At 37.2% G+C, this 12,416-nt stretch overlaps 1 protein-coding gene across 2 annotated transcripts in view; it reads left to right on the top strand.

The window, feature by feature from the left end:
* UTRN (utrophin) overlaps window positions 1-12,416 on the top strand; it is a 394,556-nt gene that overhangs the window by 137,956 nt on the left and 244,184 nt on the right. For both annotated transcript variants that reach the window (XM_050894491.1, XM_050894492.1), the window contains exons 40-42: window positions 4,025-4,216; window positions 6,050-6,222; window positions 11,049-11,199. In XM_050894491.1, coding sequence (XP_050750448.1) covers window positions 4,025-4,216; window positions 6,050-6,222; window positions 11,049-11,199 — 516 coding nt within the window. The remainder of the gene's footprint in view (window positions 1-4,024; window positions 4,217-6,049; window positions 6,223-11,048; window positions 11,200-12,416) is intronic.

A 12,416-nucleotide genomic window follows, 5' to 3' on the forward strand; every position in this document is an offset into this window, starting at 1 on the left:
TGCAGTGAGCAGAGGAAGAGAAACTAGTGTTTGAAAGGAACAAACAGGGAGGGAAAGAAAGACTTCAGCCACCAAGCTGAGGAGTAGACTCCAATTAAGGGTTTATGTAATACATTATTTTCATTTTTGTAAATGAGTGTGGAGGAGAGGACTTATTTATGGTGCTTGAAGGTCATATATATTTATATATTGATTTGCTGGAAGTAGCTGGATCATAAATATTCCTCATCGTTTATGCTTCTAGGGATTATGGAGTTAAGTGTCTCTGAAATATCGGTAACCCTTCTGCATAGCAGGTACTTCTGAATAACCCTTGTTTTGCCACAAATCTGTTAGCTAGAAAAGTCTGCATCGGAAGTTTGTATCTCCTTGAGTTCCTTCTTTTCTAACCTTGCTTTGGTATTTATTTAAATTGCTCTATTCTGACTTGGCTCGGAATGAGGAAAAGGAAAAAATTAAACCTTAAATTGCAGAGGTAATTAGTTGACTAAAGTTCCTGAGAGATTTTTCCAGGTTTTAGAAAACTGTTTCGAAGTGAAAATGATAATTTTGCAGATGGTGAGTTTGCTGTTGCAGGCACAGTGCAGTTTTTCGTATAAACTGAAACACAGACACCATCTTGAAGGCTCTTGAAATATTATTCCTGTAATAAAGAAAACATGTTTGTTTGCCTATTGTGCTTTTTATAGGGAAGGTTCTGCGTTACTTAAATATGAACCACTAGCTACATTGCCCACAAATATGTTGCTTACTGACTACATTAACCCAGAAGAACAAATAAAATGGACATGAGATTTTAGCATTGGAAAACCTTTTCCTAGAAAACTGGCTATGAAATATTTTGAGTGTGAGAGAAGGGGCAAGGAATAGTTAAAAAGTGATCATTTCTAATCAAAAGGGTATTTATTTGCAAAGATAAGTAATGTGTGGTGATCTGAGATTAGACTGGGTAAACACTTTTGGTTAAAATGTTTATGTAGTTAAACATGCAAGGTAAATTATTTAATTTTATGTTAATTTCTTGGGCAGTATTTTCCAAAATCCACTTGGAAGCAAGTCAGAGTATCTCCTTGAGTTGAATCTTTGGTAGATTTTGTTTCAAAATATATTTAAGTGTAAAAGGGGAAAGGGGAAGAGAATCCGAAACCAAATTCTGAATTGCTGGTCAAACTAAATGCTAAATGTAGGAAGAAACAAATTTTTATTTGACCACTGAATTAAAATTATTTTTAGCAGCTCTCATTGAGAGGACTTATTTATAGAATATACACTAGTAACCGGGTATTCCCCTTTTTTCCTCAGTCCTACATTTTTCCTAGTATTTAGAGAGAGATCAAATTTAATAAACATACTCTGTCACCACTGAAATTAGAGTAGAAAAGGGCTATTAAGTCATCCAGTCAGATTTCCTCCTAAATAACCTTTGATTAACTTTTTATTTGTGGGTGCTTAAGAAAACTGCTTGCTTGCTTGTTTTTTTTAATTAAAAAAAAAAAAACAAACCCAAAACCAACCCAAACCCCTAAAAACCAGCTTCTGTGACATTTAGGTGTTTGATTTGCGTGATACAGTTATGTCAAACTTCTGCTCTTCCATTTTTTAGTATGTTATGCTGCATTTTAGAAGCTGCCAGTCTGCAATGCAAGGTAGAGAACAGCTGAACAATTAAAACTTGGCTGTAGTAAAGCACTAATGTGCTTATAACACTTGCATATGTTCACCTTTAAGAAGGAGGGTTGTGAAAGGAGGAAACATCTCAGTGATGGGGGGCAGCTGGAGGAGATTAGCAATGAGGTGTGCTCTGCAGAAACAGCACCAGGAGGAATTCACTGCTTTGCAGAAGAGCAGCAGCCTGGCCCAGGATAGTGCTACTGGGGAAGCAGAAAGTTTCAGTATATGTCAGCGTTGGCAACAAGTGGAGAACAAGTTTGCTGCATGCCAGCAAATGCTGTTTTAAATCTTGTGCAAGTTTTTTTGAATGGGAGATAAAGCAATATATGTGAAGTAGAAAGATAATGAAGTCCAGTGACCTATTCATTTGGGTGAAGTCTAAGTTCTGGACTGTTGCCTGTGTGAGAATGGGACTTGTGGGATGATGGAGAGTTAGAGAAAACACCTTGTGAAATTGCTGCAGGTGGCTGTGCTGCAGCAGGCATCCTGGTGTTTCTTCAAACGCAGGCTTGTTCCACATTGCTGGGGGAAAGATACTTTGAGTTGCACAAGCTTTGTCTGATTTCTTTGGAGCTGGAGCCTCTCCTTCCACAGGAAATCATACCACTGTCTAAGCCTTGGGCTTTTCCTCCAAATTTCAGTGATGGAAGCTGACAAAATACATACAGTGCTTCAAGAAAATGTGTTTGGGGAGCGTCAGGGACCAAGATGCTGGATTTGTAGCTAAAGCATATGGAGTAGTTTATGGTTTTTACTGCGGTGATTGCCTGCTGTACTGTTACTGAATCAAAAGCAATGCTGAGTATTTTATGATGCTTGTCTGTAATACTTGTTTTCAGTAGACTCAATTTATGCTTATGTGCTTGTACATCCTATTTCTTTGGTGTGCAATGAATGACTGAAAGCGTACCATGTTTGGTGGTAAAGGTCTTGTGGAAGTACAACTCTGTCCCCAGTTTCAATACATGGATGACTGTCTATTTAAAAAAAAAAAACCACAAACAAAACCACCCAAACCAACACAAAACAAATAAAATCCTTAGGAGCATTCAGTGCATGAGAAGAAACCCTGACTGGTGAATATGTGAACATACCTTTTCTGCTGCAGTCCTTTTTTCTTTTGCACTACACATGCTGCATATGTTAGATTCCAGTTAATTTGAGTGACATATTTGAAATGCTCAGAAACATGTGGAGGAGAAAGATACAGACAGGTGTTTGCAAACAGCTTTGTTAGTGAGGCTTAATATTTTACTGGTTGTCAGCTGTGCTAGTGATTTGCATGTGTGCCCAGCCCAGACTAATTGCAAAGTAAAATTCACTGGCTGAAATTGCTGTGAACATACATTTATTCTTCACACTCTTAAGTGTATTCTCAGCTGTTAGTAAATCATATGGTCAAGTGCCTCTCTCTCTGTCATGCTTGACTCAAATTCACTGGGTACAGGATGGTGGCTTAGAAGTCACTCATTCTTCAGTATTTGGAGGTGGGTTTACTTTTTCATTGCTGATTTTAAAGAACTGGGCTGTTTTCAGAGATGGTAACAGAATCCTATTGGACAAGAAACCTTTTTAGCAAAAAACTACTTTCCGTCTTCAGAGTATCTGCTTCTCCTACCTCTGCTACCTTTGCCAGGCATGGCAGAGTATGGCTTCTTGCAGCTGGCTTCCTAATGCTTCAGATGGAGTCCATCATCTGTGATCCAAGAAAAAGCTGCATTAAATTACTGTTTTTGCTTTCTTATCTGCTAACATGGTACTTGGCTAGACAGCCTGGTCTTACAGCCAGAGCAGATAATAATTGCCGAGCCCTTGAGGAGTTAGTGTCTCTTATTGCTGCAAAAAGCATATTGTGGTACTGGTGGAACACTAATTTATTTAAAAAATGGTTGGGAAATGTGGGTGGGGATGCTTATTGAAAAGAATGTGGAGAGGAAAAGAAGTCTGCTTCAGTAAATTGGTAACTTCTGGAAGTCCTTGATGATGGAAGCAGACAGTGGGTTGTAATCACAACTAGATACAGGCTCAATCAAGAAATGTAATTTCTGGAAACAATAAGGATCAAGGTGAGAGAAACAGCAGTGCCCTTCCCACTCCCCAGAGTTTTAATAAAGAATAATACAGGGTCATTGTGAAACATGATATCTACTGTTTTCTAACTCTGTTTTATAAATATAGCCACAGTTCTCTGCAGGACTTACAGCTTTCTGAATTTATGTAACTTTGCTAGAAAGGCCGTTGTTTTGTCTTTTAATGTAGAAAAGTACTTATTCTGAATATAGTCTACTGATTTAGGATTTTTTCATAAAATTGCTTGTACGTTGAAATATAAAATGAACTTTCATGTTTTTAGGCAATCCCTGTCCAGCAGAGGTTAAAAGGCCACTTTGCCACAGGGGTTAGGACCTTGCCTTTTTCGGCCGAATACTTAGTTGAAATCAACAAAGTCTTGCTGGCCATGGCTGACGTTGAACTGCTGCTGAATGCACCAGAGCTAAACACTGGCATCTATGATGATTTTTCAACTCAGGAAGATGCACTGAAGGTACTGCATGTCTAAGCATTATATTCAGAGGGGAGAAGGGAATAGCAGAAGAAAAAAGACCACCTTAGCGACTGTATAGCTGTATTTGTATTTTTGCTCAGTATATACTGGATCAATATGCACTGAAAATTAAATAATGAGACGGTTTTGTGGCTAACTTTTCTTTCTACGCAGAATCTGGATACAAAGTGGAACAGCGTGGAAGCTGGGCGGGAGGTTGGAGGAGAAGAGTTTAACTTCTTTTGTTGGAGAAACTGTTGTGTTTTTCATCATGTAGTCTACATAATATGTAGAGAAATGCTAAATCCAATCTCCTTATGTTCCTGCTTGGTCTCCTTAATACAGCTCCTGTTCTGTGTCATGTGAAAACAATTGCTCACATGGGAAGAGGGCGAAAGGGAGATTCTTGACTTTTTTCTGTGAAGCTATATATGAGGCCACAAGACAATGGTACCTGTTCTGATTAGCAAAGCATCAATATGTGCTCAATTTTAAGCTTCCACTTCTCCTTATGGGCAGCCAGTGGATTTACCTGTGTGATTAATGATGAGGCAGTAGTTAAGGATTTGCCCTTCTTCAAAAGGGGATGAAGAACGTATGTTTGAAAATATTGAATCCTGCTGTTCAATGTGAGTTAAGTACGTAGAAGTCCGAGTCCTGGTTAATTTTGAGCATGCAAAGGAGCATGATATGGAGAGTCCTGCAGAAAACATCCATTGGAGTTGGGAATTGCACTTGGTGTGGTGCGGTGTAGATGTACCTCTGTGGGTTGGGAAGCATAGTGGGGTCCGTGTGTCCTTGTATTTGAGGTAGTGAGGCTTTGCCTCTCACCAAGAGCTAGATCAGCTGTTTCTGCAGCTGTTACACAGGTCGTTTAAAAGCTTTTCAGAATTTCAGTCCACTTTTCCAACCTGCTTTTCTTTATGCTGTGTACATGCTTTCATTTTTCATATTTGTTTTTTGGCATAGTTTTCAAAAGCAAATAGGGGAATGATGCCAACCTTTGACAAAGTGGGTGACTCTTCTGTTTTGTTGATTCTGTTGTCCCTGTTTACTGTGCTTCTGTGCTCCCTTAAGTACAATTAAGAGTGTTTATGTTAAGGCGGGTTTAAAAGACTTGATTTAGGTGCAGGTCTCATCTGATTTTGAAATTTTTGTGTATTCTAAGGATGTTTTCAGAAGAAGCAAATAGCAGAGCATAGAATTTTTAGAAGTGATATGTTTTAAATTCAAAAAGATAAGTAAATTGCACTGTTTGCACAGACTGTTTGTCCTCTGAATACCAAGGCAGTCTTACAACAGCATCTGGTTTAAAGTCATTTTCACATCATAGTTCAATGATATTTGAGATAGATTGCTTTAACTTTGTCATTTAGATCTAAAACTTTTATGTAGTTTATGCTTTTGCAGTTCTGTGCATATGGGAGGTTACGTGAAGCATAATAAACTCATATTTTGTGGCTCATTTTTTACATGTGGAAGGAATATGTACAGTGTCTTCATGATACGGGCAGATCTGTTTAATAATGAAGATACTGCTGTTTTGAGAAGTATGGTGTGCCCCTTTACCTCAGGAACAGATTGGCTATATAAAATATTTCATCCTCTTCATAAAAAGCTGAGAAGGACACATGCTTAAAAAGGTGTGAGGGACTATTCTGTTCAGTTGCTAAAACTGATTTAATCTGTAAACTGCTGATGCTGATGGTCATGGTCTTATTGTAGATACTGATTTCTGGAACGATATTTTGGAAAGATTACTTTTTGGTCTTCATTTTTATTTCCTGCTGATGTTGCCTTTACTAATGGCTTGTGTCATTACTGTGCTTGCAGAACATAAAAGATATTTTGGATAAACTTGGGGATCAAATTGCAGTCATACATGAGAAGCAGCCTGATGTTATATTAGAAGCATCTGGACCTGAGGCGATACAAATAGGAGACGCACTAACCCAGTTGAATGCGGAATGGGACAGAATTAATAGAATGTACAATGATCGTAAGTGGTAAGTCAAGGATGTTTGGTTTCTGTGACCACGTGGTAAATATTTTATGTACTTGAATATAAGCGTTTTACAAATGTACCCTAATGATGAAGATAAAGAGTTTGGGAGTAAGCAGCTTTAATATGTTAGTATTACACAATAATTGCCAGAATTATCGAATGTTGAAACACTTAACATGCAAATTGTAGTTTGGGTGCTTTTATGAAGCTGATTGTTTTTACTTTATAAAGTAGAATATTTTGTTTATAAAACATAAAATTTTTGTTTTGTAAAGGTATCACGAAGCAAAGTTCTAGAAGAAAAATGTTGAGTAGGACATCTTTTAACAGAATTCAAGGCTGTTTTTGAAGGAGGGAAGGAGTTTGAAAGGATGGGGTCTTTAAAATACAGCACGTATAATAGTTGCCAATAATCTTTGTTGTAAGTAACTGAAGATGAGATGACCATATTAGAAAAATTTGTGGTTGAGAGAACAAGAGAATATTGAAATCAGGGCTTAAGAAAAATGTATTTCCTATTTCCTTTCCACAAATATCAAATAGCTGAAATCTCACTTATGCCAAAAAAGTAAGGAAAAAAAAAGTTAAACTAAGCTTTGATTTCTCCCCACCCCTTACAGAAGATACTCTAAACTGAAAATGCCTTATCTGAATCAACTTTAAATGTTTAAAAACAAACTCAATACCATTTAGTCAAACTTGAAGTGTGTCAGAAAGACATTTTAACTTGGAATTGGTGAAAGTATGAGAGTACGTGTTCAAGAAGTTACCACTAAGCTGAAGGTACTCGCACTGCAAACAGCAGTAGACACTGAGATTGCTGCTATGCAAATAAACATTAATGACTGAAAATGATTTTATGAAACTTGAAATTAAATGCAAAGGCTCATGCTGTAGTTAATTTGCTTTTACAGTATTTGCTTTTTAATGGTGATATAAGGTAATGGTTAATGCAGAAGTTCTGTAGAGTATAAAGTAATGTCTAGCCATGTTCACTTGCTTTGTAGCACCAGAAATCTGATATCGCGCACACATTTGGTAGTGTATTTTGAAGAGATGTTTTTAGGAAGAGTGTGTATCATAAGCTGATGTTTTCAACTCTTTCTCAGAGCACTGGTGTATGCATAGGAATATAAAAATGGATGGGTAGTATTGTCTAACCAGAGACTTCCAGAAATTCTGGGCCACTGGATCGGGGAAGCATCAAGATTTCTAATAACTCAGTAGACACTGTTGTTTCACTGTTTTTTAATTTGAAAACAAATAGTGGTGCCAGCTAGGTACCACTTTCTATGCTCTTGCTGGCTGCCTGCCTGTGGTCACCTTCTGTATTTGGAGACAACTGCTCCAGAATCTGGTGCCCATCTGTATTTATATGCCTGCAGCTATTTTATTGTCTTCATAGGTGTGACGTGCACTAAGCTTTAGTTATGCCTCTTTCCCCCTGCAACTTAATTTAACTAAGCTTTAACTAATATTGTAATTATGAATATTTGTAAGTACTGTATTTGTAAGTATGAGTACAATTTCATTTACTACTTAAATTTGATTTCATTGGGTAGCCAGGGTTAACCAGAAACCTAATCTTCCCATTGAAAAAGATAAGTGTATCAAAGTGTAAGTTCACTGTTCATGATTAGCTGGCAAAATGCAACAGATTAATGCCTCGGTTCACCGAATACGAATTAATCTTGAACTTCACAAAGTTTGTAAAGCTCTGCATCTTAATAACAATAATATTGGGTGTGATTTTCATACAAAAGGGACTACTGGACTACCAATTTAAGCTAAATGGTATGTAGCTTCCTGAATATATTAAGTGCTGCAATTTTAATAGAAGGATATACTTTGATTAATGAAGACAACATTAGTATCAATATTAAAATGCTGTATTTTGGCATTAGTATTTTTATACTCTTCCTGTTACTAAGAAGAATTTTTAACCAATTTTATTCTTGCTTTTCCTAGTGTTGCCCTAAGTATAAGCAAGAATGCTAGAAGACTGTCATCTCCTTAATAATCTTTGGCTTTTTTCTATTTCTGGAGTGGGTGGAGATTATGACAGAATTAGGAGAAACAGCATCTGAAGTCTGTGGCAAAAGATTGATTTAGATTTCAGAGGTAGTAATGGTTTTGTGATTGAGTGCCAGCTAAGTAGTTAAACCTTTGATAAAATCTCTGATGTAGCCAAGCACAAGTTGAATTAAACTGTACTTAGCAAAGCTTCTAAGTGTTCAACTTAATCCAGTTCATTTCAGTTTGACTTGAACATATGTGTAAAGTAAAATGTGTGTGTGTTTTGTGTGTGTATGTATGGACTTAATGCTTTGTTGAGCTGTTTGTAACAATGCTGGTTTGCTAGTTCTGCTCCTTCTGCCATGGACTTTCCCCCAGTGCTAAAAGTGTTGATGACTTGGGAATGAGCTGTGGTCTGGAAGCAAGTGGATTCCTGCGGCAGAGGCAAGGAGTAGCCAAGTCTCGGTGCTGTAGTGACAGGACTTTGGTACTTTTATCTTTCAGCTGAGGCGGTCTGTAGTGAAACAGCAGCATGTGCATCTGGCTCAAAACCAGAGTGAAACTTCACCTCGTTGCTCAAAATACTGATGGAACTGTAGGCTCACAACAGAAGTGGCAGGAGCTAAAGCTTTGTATCTCAGTGTTCTCCTCTAAAATTTTAAAATTCTGGGTTCTGAAAAAGTAATCTGTTCAAAACTCCCCCAAAAGCTTTAATTTTGAAGGAAGCCAATAAAATATCCTTTTAAAGTATTTTAAGTGCTTAGAGTATCTCTTCTCACTAAGTGTGGAATGAGATACTATCGTGAGACAATTTGTTCAGTTAGACTAAAATGTACCTGCAAAATAAAAGGAGATTGAGATTTGGGGTCAGTCTACAGGTTGATCTAGTCTATTGAGTTGAGATATGCCCAGGAAACTGAAACGGTAGAACTAGGAGGTAAGGTCAGAAAAATTTAAGTAGAGATTTTTAAGGCTTTCTTCTTTATTGGAATTGGCCCACATGAAGAAGAATAATAACAAAAAAGCCCTGTATGTGCCAAGAAATATGGATGTCTTGATAAAAATGAGATATAATTTTGATGAAAATAATCTCACTAGGAACTCTGGGATTGTTGAATTTAATTAGTGAAGAAAATAGATGCAATGGTAGCTCTTAAAAGTTTGGTTTCAGATATCTTTGATGTTATGCTGCTGATTTCAGATTGCATCTGTATATACACAGTAACCCTGGATTCTTTGCTGTTGGAATTGTTTAAGACAAAAAATAATGGGCTGCAGATGAGATCTTTCCTCTGTCACATTAGAGGGTCCTGATTAGCAGGAAACCTGGCCTCCTATGTCTTCAAAAAAAGGCTATTTTTATTAGTTTGGAATGGGATACTATCCAGTCTGTTGGTGTTGATGTAGATTTCATGTTGCTTCTGTCAAGTCCTGTGTCCTTTGAGACATCTGTCCTATTTACTTTATAATGCTAACATAGAGTTAGCAATCAACAAATAGAAAGCAAGCCACTCTCTCTATGCCTTTCTGACATGGTTTTCTTATTTAACATTCATGGGCTGTTTTTGTTAGTTTGTTAACATAGTAGAACTCTCATTTTAGTTAAAAACAACCTTCTCACTGTGATAATTCTGCCTGTTCCATGCTAGAAAATGTTGCTGTTGTGGTTTAACCCCAGCCAGCAACTAAGCACCACTCAGCTGCTTCCTCCTTCCTCCTCCCAGTGGGGTGGGGAGGAGGAAAGGAAAAAAAGTAAAACTCCTGGGTTGAGATAAGAACAGTTTAATACCTAAAGTAAAAATAAAATACACTGCTAAGAATAATAATAATTGTAATGAAGAGGAATACAACAACAACAACAAAAAAATAACACCCAAGAAAAGACAAGTAATGCACAATGCAACTGCTCACCACCTGCTGACCAATGCCTGAGCAGTGATCCGCGCCTCCCGGCCAACTCCCCCCATTTATATACTGAGCATGACGTTCCATGGTATGGAATATCCCTTTGGCTAGTTCAGGTCAGCTGCCCCGGCTATGCTCCCTCCCACCTTCTTGCACACCTGCTTGCTGGCAGAGCATGGGAAACTGAAAAGTCCTTGGCTTAAGATAAGTGCTACTTAGCAACAACTAAAACATCAGCGTGTTATCAACATTATTCTCACACTAAATCCAAAACCCAGCACTGTGCCAGCTACTAAGAAGAGAGTTAACTCTATCCCAGCCGAAACCAGGACAGTTGCCCTTCAAGTTAAGCTACACATTAATTTGAGGCTGCAAAGATGGTAATAATAATTAAATGCCTAGTAAACTATTGTGTGATTAAATTGTATAAGACCTATTTATGCAGGCTCACTGGTAATACAGTCAGTTCTATATAATCAAAATCACCTTCACTTATTAAATTGCAGGCACCACCACCCCATGGTTTCTGAATAAAAAAAAAATCTGAGCAATTAATCATATTTCATGTTCCACACTGTCTGATATCTGAACCATTTTATAATAAAAAAAAAGGGTTCTGCAGACCAATTTGATGCAGCTAATCAATCTTTATTTTTTAAGGGATAGAAACAAAAGTTTGCTCAGGACTGCCCTTTTTTCCTTCAGCTGGAAGTTAATGACAGTCTGTGCTGTTGGCTTTTACCAGCTGCTACTATGTCAGGAAGCCTTCAGTACTGGGACTTGGTTAACCAGGCTGTATGCTAGCCTTTCTGTTTCTCAAGGCAAGTTTCTACTCACTGGAGTAGGAATCGTAGCCTTTTCACCGAAACGGTTTGGATAATTTTTCAATGCTTTGTTTTCAAACAGCTGCTTTGATAGAGCAATTGAGGCATGGAGGCAGTTCCACTGTGATCTGAATGACCTCTCCCACTGGATAACGGAAGCTGAAGTGTTACTAGCTGATGCTCGTGGTCCAGATGGCAGCCTGGAGCTAGAGACAGCTGGGCTGCATCAGCAGGTATGTATGATTTGTGCAGAAAACAAGCAAGCTGGAAAAAGTCTAGATTTTTGTCTAAAATGCTGGTTTTCTATATAGACATATAGATTTGAAATGAGGCTGTGCAATTACACTTTAAAAAGTGGTAACTCTTAAAATTTCTTTTTCAATTGTAGTTTAAAATGATTCTTGGGAAGAGCTCAAGTCCTGCTTATAGTATGAGGTTTTATGATGACTCTTAGTATGGATGGATTTGAGATAATTTGATAATTCAAATGTTGGCATAATTTTTGTTGTGTTATAAGTTTCGTTACAGCTTTAAAAGTATGTTAACATACTGGATTTCTTAACTGATTATTTCACTTTCTACTAGTAATTATAAAAAATTAGGCCCCAACAATGGTCAATTATAACTTAGCAAATTATTTTTTTAAAATAATGCCTTTGTAAGATCCTGCCTTGTATAAGCAATCTAGAAAGAGAAGATTCCAATTACAGATGTCTTAGGTTTGATTGCTTCAGACTTCAGTTCTGGAATTTAATTCCCTGATGTCTTTCTAGCTTATCATTATGGAAGAGCAGACTTTTCTGTTTAGCTAAACTACTTTACTTCCTTTTAAATGAGGAGAAGAAAACATAACTTTAATGATCAGATTTTTTTTTTCCTTTTGAGAATAATGGTTGTCCAAGAGTGAGGCATGTGTTGCGAAAGAAGTGTATGTTCTACCTAACATACAGTTTGTATTTTATCCTTCTTGCTGCTTGGAATTTTCTTCTAGGGCATTTCCCTTCTCTTTCTTGAATCATCTTATTCCTGATCTAGTTGCAAAGAAATTTTTACTAACAATGTAAAGTTTTTGTAGTGGTTAGGGATATTTGAAGGTTTGATCCTCACATCTTCTGACTGACTTTAGTTTCATGGATTTTCTGTGATGTGTGGGGACCATGGCAGCACAGCCTTAATTATCCAAGCTAAAATACTGTTAAGTTACAGAAATAGTCAGGGGCATAGGTTATGAAAAGAACTGGTAAAAAAAGTCATACCATCTGTTAGCACTATTAAAAAGTGCTGTACAGTAAGAGGAAAGGAATCAAACATGAGTGTGGATTCTAGCACTGATGGTTTAAATGAATTCTTGTGATCCTAAGTAGTATTCGGCAGCCTATTCTGTGTCATTATCTTTTTATGACACTCATTAGAAAATTGAACTAGATTCAACAACAGACTCTTAATAACT

This window comes from Gymnogyps californianus, chromosome 3, assembly GCF_018139145.2.
Source record: "Gymnogyps californianus isolate 813 chromosome 3, ASM1813914v2, whole genome shotgun sequence".
In the NCBI taxonomy this organism is placed as follows: domain Eukaryota; kingdom Metazoa; phylum Chordata; class Aves; order Accipitriformes; family Cathartidae; genus Gymnogyps; species Gymnogyps californianus.